General features: G+C 37.0%; 1 protein-coding gene across 1 annotated transcript; it reads left to right on the top strand.

The window, feature by feature from the left end:
• The first annotated feature begins 2,447 nt into the window (after positions 1 to 2,447).
• Positions 2,448 to 7,738, top strand: LOC120301022 (glucose-6-phosphatase-like). Its single transcript, XM_039327678.1, has 5 exons — positions 2,448 to 2,740; positions 4,136 to 4,245; positions 4,346 to 4,451; positions 6,938 to 7,053; positions 7,151 to 7,738. The coding sequence occupies exons 1-5, from the start codon at positions 2,523 to 2,525 to the stop codon at positions 7,660 to 7,662; spliced, it is 1,062 nt and encodes a 353-aa protein (XP_039183612.1). The 5' UTR covers positions 2,448 to 2,522; the 3' UTR covers positions 7,663 to 7,738.
• The last annotated feature ends 873 nt before the right edge of the window (positions 7,739 to 8,611 follow it).

Here is an 8,611-nt window from a genome sequence, read left to right as displayed (position 1 = left end):
TGGAAGCTTCTGAAAATACAAATGTCAGTTGCTGAGATGGGATTTTTCTGCAAGCAAATGGTTTTGTGGCAAGAAAGAAGACAATTAAGCACCCTCTTTTCCTGGGTATTCTTTGCAGGCTTCAAAAGCACACATTACCTCCATTCAAGCCATTCACATCTCTTTAAACTTCAGATGACTTCTTCAGAGTCATAATGCAGTCTGAACATCTCCATTGGTCTAATCTCACACAATACCAAAGTGTGAGCAGTGTACAGTGGCCCTTTTTACTTTGGCAATACCTAAATTTGAATTGGGTGTAGAGATCATGTGGCAACTTGACCTTCCAACATTTGTTTTGTTCCTTATGCACCAACCCTATTTCTGTTGTCTGATGTGGCTACTAAGCATAGGCTATCAGGACAAATAGATGAGGTAACCTTGTCAGTCATCCAGGTCATATTTATCCCACAGGTCCTTTTTCATGAGGCAACTGGACTTTCTTGTTTTTCTTTGAAGACATTTTATGTCTCATCCATCCTTCTTCAGCTCTTGTCCTTTAATAAGCTTGTCTGCTCCTTCCTATCTTTCTTGATACTATAGTGCTAGGGGTGAAATTTCCATTACTGAGGATTTGCTTTTTTTAAATTAAAAAGCAAAGACAATAAAGCTTAGGGATTTAAAAATAACTTTACAACTCTATTATTAAATGACTCTTAATGAATTTCATCCCCTCCCATTAATAAATTATCTAGCCCAGCATTTTCATACTTGGCAACTCAAAGATGTGTGTACTTCAACTCCCAAAAATTCTATAGCAAATTGCCAAGTTTGAAAAACACTGACCTAACTTGTCCTGTCCAGTTGACTTTAGGATTGTCACTGAGAGACTGGAACTGATCATGCAAGTACTGTAAACAAGGCCAAATTGGCTGCTTACAGAGATATTCTTGAAGCCTTTTTATCCTTGCAATTAAGCAATATGAAAGTACATTAGACTCTGGGAGGATTATGTCCTATGATAAAACTGGATTTTCTTTTAGTTCCATTTTCCAACCAAATTCTTTCTAGTACCAACATAAAGCCTGCAAAAGTGGCTAGGCCATTTTTTAAGTCCAGATCATCCAGATAAATCCATAATTTATCTGAGTTTGTCCAGATTTTGTATTCCAATCTGAGTATCCCTACTAGTATACAAAAATGCCCCAAAAGTAGGAAAGTTTATATACACACATGAAGTGGGAACACCCTGCACAAACCAAAACCAGAACAAATTTAAATGGCTAAATCTGTTTATTTAAGAGTGTGGTTAAAATCTGATAGCCATTGGTATGGAACATAACATATGTTTTCCAGTATTTCTTCTCAAACTATAGCATCAGGAAGACTGGGATAACCATAACACTTCACTTTTTCAGCCTTACACAAATAAATAGTCTGGAAGGCTATTATGGGTGATAATGCTAGAAATGGCCAGAAAAAGCCACATGCTGTAATTTCTGGAAAAAGCCGTCCACCACAGCAGGTTGTATTATTCCAAAGCCAAGCCTCAAGCCAGATTGGAATGAATCTACAGTGAACTAGTGTATTTTATGAAAGCTACTTTGCGTTGCTTCAAGGTCTTGATTGAAATTGGGGCCTTGGCTGATTTCTTTTTGTAATCCTGTTCCATAGTTGTTATTGGAAATCTGCTATGTAGTCCTAAAGTCCAAAATGCTGAGTTCATTTCAGTTGTATATCATCACCACCACCCTTTACTTTGTTCTCAGAGACTGATCTCTTTATCTGCTTATTAATAAATTGCTTTAGCACAGAATTTAGAAAATAATTTCTTAGACATTGTTGATTGTGCTGCTGCATATATTTTTGATGGATAGTTTTCTGACTTCAGTTATGCCAGATTAAGTATGCATTTTAGTTTTGATTAATTGATTTATTACCTGGAAGGTTTACCTATCAACCTTTATTTCCCAGTCTTTAGTTTATATCTAAAAATGTCTGAGACTTAGACATTTAACTAGAGCAAGTTCAAAGAACAAAGAAAATTGAAACTGCTTATACTAATTTAATTCTATAAAAAATAGTTCATGAAGATTGCTGATGCCTTATATCAGTGTGTTATGCACACATTCCATAATGGCTGAATTAAGTAGTGTTATAATAATTGTCTCATCTATTGAGACATTATTACATTTAGACGTTCATAACTTTTTCCAAAGGTTCATTAGAATTGTAGTTTGACCAACAAGTGTGTTCTGTTAAGCAGAATCTAACCTCCATTCAGGATACAGTGGGGAAAGACAATGGTATTTCAAACACTTTCAAGCATGTAAGGCAGATATGCTCCCTGAAACAGAAGATATTGACTCTTGCATACAAATAGTACCTTGCTTCATTCTGCAGCTTCTGTCAATATTTTTTGGACAGCAGAGGTGGTTAAAGATCAAAGATCAGAGGGCTTGGATATTAAAAAGGCCCAGCAATTGCTGGGGAAACTAGGAAGAATCAAAGTGGGAGAAGATAATCTCTGCTAAAGTTACACCATGGATCTTATGCACAGTACAGGAGTCCAGGCTACCAGCTACCTTCAAGAGAATTTCATGGACTTTCAAGACTGGTTCCTATTCATCTCAACAGTAGCTGATCTCAGAACAACTTTTTTCTTCTTCTTTCCTATCTGGTTCCAACTGAAAGAAGCAGTGGGAATCCGACTCATCTGGGTAGCTGTCATCGGTGATTGGTTCAACCTTGTTTTCAAGTGGTGAGCATGAGTGAAAATTCCTGATCATCATATCTGAATTCAGGAACAACTTCTGCTCTCATTTTTTCAGCTCAAAGATCCAAGTGACTTTTACAACCCTTTCTTATTGCAATTTGGTGCTTGACTCGGAGCATAGTTCTTTGCATGCTGGGAAGCATGCAAAAGTATATAATATACAATAATATAAGAAAAAGATAATTCTGCTTATAAATTCCAGATTTTTACTCTTTTTTGAAGGGCCAGCACAAATCATAATTTATAAGTTGGCTGTAATGCTAAAGACTGTTGGCTACGAAGCAAGAAAGGAATAAGGAGAGGGAGGTGACTGGGAAAAAGACGACGACACTAGGTTTTCCTCCAAACAAGCATTTTATCATTTCCAGGTTATATTTCATATAGGCTCCCTCAGAGAATTGAATTTGGGACACTTAAGGAAAAGGGAGCAGGCTTGAAGGCTGCCATTATTCTCTCTCTTCAGAAATTAACTGGTTCTTTGTTTATTTGCTTAAATAGTCTGAGCATCCATTTGTTCCATAGATTTTTATTCTCTATCACAAACTGGGATTCAGGTATCATGAAGAAACCTATGGGCAATTTTGTCTCCATATTATTTATATACAATTGTTTGGGAATAAGTTCTATTGAATTTAAGCAGCTTTACAAATAGATTCTATGCTATAGTGTATGTCCAGAATGTCCTCTCAGGCTCCAATCCAATTTAATTGGGAATCAATTGTACTAAATACAAGGCATCTTGCCTTCTGAATAGGTAAGTGTAATATTATTCCTTACCAAAAAAAAAAATCTTTGGTGACATTTTTAGATCTTAGAATTTTGTTAATTTGCAACTTCTAGAATTTGATCTTCTCTATGACAGAAGTGAAGCTGATAAGTACTCCAACCTATATATTATAATATGCATTCTTAATTTTGTTGAAAAAATTAATTGATTTTGCTGAATGAAGGAAAACAATAAAAGACTGACTCTTGAGATTTTATTTTAAAATTGTATGGCTACTTTTCTAGTAAATAATCCTCAGAGCTTGCAAAAATAAAAATGAAAATTCAGAAAAAAGTGGCAAGGTTATTAAGAGTGGCAAGGGTAATACATGTTTCTGAGTCAAATACTTTTGTCTTATTATTTTCATAATTCTTAGTGCTAGGAATTATGAGAGCACAGGTTGGAGAAGGCTGCCCAAGTCTATCCTTACTTGAAAGGCTTTTAATTCTAGAACTCCAGTCTTGCAGATAAATCTGAAATTAGAAACTTGAAATTTTCCTTTTTAAAATTCTCTGGTATGCCTGGAACTGTAAGGGTCTATTTGTTGTCTTATGCCTGTTATGGCTTTGTCCTTTACTGGGATCAGAATTACTTTTAATTTTCCTTTCTTCTAGGATCCTCTTTGGAGAGAGGCCCTACTGGTGGATACATGAGACAGATTTCTATGGCAATGCAACACCTCCAGTAATCCGGCAGTTTCCCATTACCTGTGAAACTAGTCCAGGTGAGGTTGCGTATGTCGTATCCCCTACTTTCCCAATACCTTCCTTAAGCCACTGCAGCTGCAGCCTTCCTTTGACCGATTTTATTGTATGCATCTTCAGGTAGTCCTTCTGGTCATGCCATGGGGTCTTCTGGGGTCTACTATGTCATGGTAACAGCATTGCTATCACAACTATTGCCACAGAAGCGAAACACCCTGAGAGGCAGGTAAGCTCTACGTGCCTGCTGGATATGTGAGAGCTGGAACTGAGAGAGCTCCTTTTTTGCTCTTCTGTCCTGTAAATAAGGATACCTTTCCCCATTCCCATTTCCCTTTAAGGGGAAGGTATTGATACTAGACGATGGAAGAAAAAACATACCTAAACATTGTCTCAATTCACTATTTCATTTTCAGGTAGTTGATGTTTTTATTTGTTTGTGATAATTGATGCCACAATTCACATATTAAATATTATCTATATGCAACATGAAATAAACTGTGTAGTTATACAGTCGTATTAAAGCTGATTATAAATCAGCAATAACTTTCATGAAATCAAGATCAAGATTCAAAATTGAAGCATTATACAGGTATAATGATTTGACTTATGACCACAATTCAGCCCAAAATTTCTATTGCTCATTGAGACATTTGTTAAGTGAATTTTGCCCCATTTTATGACCTTTCTTACCACAGTTAAGTGAATCACTGCAGTTGTTAAGTTAGTAACATAGTTTTTAAATGAATCTGGCTTCCCCATTGACTTTGCTTGTCAAAAGGCTGCAAAAGGTAATCGCATGACCCCTGGGCATGGCGACAGTCATAAATATGAACCAGTCACCACGCATCTGAATTCTGATCACATGACCATGGGGCTTCTACAACAGTCATGTTAAAAACGTTCATAAGTCTCTTTTTTTAGTGTCGTAACTTTGGTCAGTAAAAGAACTAAGTCGAGGATCACCTGTATTTGTGGAAAATTGGATTTTGTGGAGTTTCAGTGTCATCCTTCGACTAATTTTTTTTTTCAGTTGATTTGACAAATGTGTGCGTTGAAACATAATTATGAAAACATCTGACTGATTAACTTGTTTCAGGGAATAATCTATTTGTTAGGAAGTGCCACACAAAAGGAGATAACAAAATGTATTTTTTGACTGCCAAACTGATTAGATAAATTTATCTAATCATACAGTAAGTGAAGCCACAGCAGACATCTTGTCAGTTTAACACAAGTACACAAACATGAATATCCATTTGTTGTTAATTGCGAAGTCGTGTCCAACCCATCGCAACCCCATGGACAACGTTCTTCCAAGTCTTCCTGTCCTCTACCATCTTCTGGAGTTCATTTAAGTTCACACCTACTGCTTCAGTGACTCCATCCAGCCATCTCATTCTCTGTCGTCCCCTTCTTCTATTGCCCTCAATCTTTCCCAGCATTAGGCCCTTCTCCAGTGAGTCCTTCCTTCTCATTAGGTGGCCAAAGTATTTGAGTTTCAACTTCAGGATCTGGCCTTCTAAAGAGCAGTCGGGGTTGATCTCTTCTAGGACTGACCGGTTTGAACGCCTTGCAGTCCAAGGGACTCGCAGGAGTCTTCTCCAGCACCATAGTTCAAAGGCCTCAATTCTTTGGCGCTCAGCCTTTCTTATGGTCCAACTTTCACAGCCATACATTGCAACTGGGAAAACCATGGCCTGGACTATACGCACTTTTGTTGGCAGGGTGATGTCTCTGCTTTTTAGTATGCTGTCTAGATTTGCCATAGCAAATCTTCAAAAAAGTCAGGATGAGGGCAACAGTGGAATGAATAAAGTTCTGCCAGGTTTGTATGTATGCATGTATGCAGAACATATAAAAAACAGACAGAACTTTGATTTCATTATCCTGGCTATTATCTTAACTCTTTTTAAATCACAATGCACACTGCAGCACCCCTATACACCATATAAAATCTCAAAACTACTGGTGGTTCCAAAATCTTGGATGCAATCCCCAAATCCAAATGCTTTTAAATATAATTTTATTAACGTTTTTTTTAAAGGAAGATTAAAAACTAATACAACTAAGAAAAGAAGAAAAATAAAAATGAAAGTTAAAAGTGCAAGGGGGTAAAATAAAAGAAAAATAGAAAAGAAAAAAGAAATAGCTTCCAATCTTTACAGCAGTTATAAGCACAATTATAAATTCACCTCTTTATAGTTACAACGTAACTCTCTATAATCTAACCTAATTCATTAAAACTATAAATTATAAATTCATTTTTTTTGTTTAAGTAAAACGTCCATTAGAGGTTTCTAGGCAGCAATATATAAATAAATCCTTTCTCTGATCAAAGTGGTCAATTTGGCTATATTAGTAAATTTCATCATTTTTACTAACCATTCCTGTATTCTGAGTAGTGCCAAATTTCTTCATCTTTGCATATACAATAATCTTGCTGTAGTTATACACAAAAACAAAGTTCTATGGCTTCTAACTGTTCATCAATCCCAAAATAAACACTTCTGGTCTCAATTGTATATTTATCTTTAAAATCTTCTGAAACAGTGTGTGTGTGTGTGTGTGTGTGTGTGTGTGTGTGTGTGTGTGTGTGTGTGTGTGCGTTCTGGCACAACATTCAAAGGACAAATTGGCCTTTAGTCTAAGATGTCCCTCGAGTGCAATTAAGAACTGCTTTTGCCCTGAAACTTTCCATCCTCCCCATTCCAGATGTCTGCATGGTCTTCTTTGGGCAGGATTTTGGGCTATACAAGTCTGTGTCTGCTTGTCCCGAGTGTTCATTGCTGCACATTTCCCACATCAAGTGATTGCAGGTGTTATTTCAGGTAAGCTATTCCTAGTCTTGAATAAATAAAAGAATAAAACCCTGTAAGTAAATATCAAGATAATGCCAACTCAATGAATGATTGACTTATTCTACAGGCATGCTGGTAGCTGTGGTTTTTGAACAAATCCATTCCATCTACACTGCCAGCTTCATGCGATACGTTGGAACTATTGGCTTCCTCTTTGGTTTTGCCTTAGGCTTCTATCTGCTGCTCAAGATGCTGGGTGTAGATCTCTTATGGACACTTGAGAAAGCCCACAAATGGTGTGAACAGCCTGAATGGGTCCATATTGACACAACCCCTTTTGCCAGTCTGTTACGCAATCTGGGCATTTTGTTTGGGCTGGGATTTGGACTCAACTCCCCAATGTATACAGAAATGTGCAAAGGGAAGCAAAGCCAAGGGCTGATCTTCCATTTCAGTTGCATCATTTTTTCATTGCTGGTCCTGCACCTGTTTGATTCCTTTGAACTACCCACTGATCAGGAGATCCTTTTCTACATTCTCTCATTCTGTAAGTGCACTTGCGCCCACATCTGTGCAGTGGCCCTGATCCCCTATAGCATTTTCTGCCTCCTTCAGCCATTGGACAAGAAAGATTTATAAGGAACAAATGTCCTGCAATAGAGAGCAACTTTGGACACGTATCTTCAACTCTGAAGACTAAAGGTTTATAAACTAAGATATGTTGTTGTCTCTTTTGTGGATGATTAAACAGTGTCTTAATCCCTTCCATATACTGATGAATATAGCTGTCTTCAGACAGAAATAATTTGATATCCTGGTTGGACAGGGAGGAAAAGTAGATAGTTTAACCAGAAAATAAAAGCTGAGTGGCATCTGGGATGTCTCTTAGAAAAGCTTCTGAGGAATTCCAACCAGAATAGAAGACTAACTTATCTGTTAGTTTGCAAACAAGCCAGAAACAGTTACAATCAGAGTTTTAATAGTAGCCTGGAAGAACTATTCGCTGTATTTGCATTGTCTGCTCCCCCCCCCCCACATACCTGCATTCTGGTTCCTTTTCCATGTTCATCATACATTTTCTCTTTTTTCATGTGAATGTTTGTGCATTTATCTCCAACCAATGTTAGGCACAAATCTTGCTTTTCACCATTTTCTTATACTTTGGGCCAAGTTATCTTATATTCAATCCTATATTTAGGCAAGACAAGAAACAATGGATGGAAACTAATCAAGGAGAGAAGCAACCTAGAACTAAACAGAAATTTCCTAATGATGAAACAATAAATCAATGGAAAAGCTTTCCTCCAGAAGTTGTTAGGTGCTCCATTACTGGAGGTTTTTAAGAGACTGGACAACCATTTGTCAGAAATAGTATAGAGTTTCCTGCTTGAGCAGGGGGTTGGACTAGATGACCTCCAAGGTTTCTTCCAACTCTATTACTCTACGTTCTAATCAATTTACTGCCATTCTGATGTTGTGATGGAGGCTTTTTCTTTCACTTGTAATCAGATGTTTGGTACAGAATAAGCAGAACCATAAACCATCAGATATATTCAGGGTTAAATTTGTATACCATTTTTTAACACCA

The sequence above is a fragment of the Crotalus tigris genome, unplaced genomic scaffold (genome assembly GCF_016545835.1).
Source record: "Crotalus tigris isolate CLP2741 ecotype Arizona unplaced genomic scaffold, ASM1654583v1 scf7180000024364.846960, whole genome shotgun sequence".
Taxonomy (NCBI): domain Eukaryota; kingdom Metazoa; phylum Chordata; class Lepidosauria; order Squamata; family Viperidae; genus Crotalus; species Crotalus tigris.
Note: the sequence above shows the minus strand (reverse complement) of the source record. Positions and strands in the feature narration are given on the sequence as shown.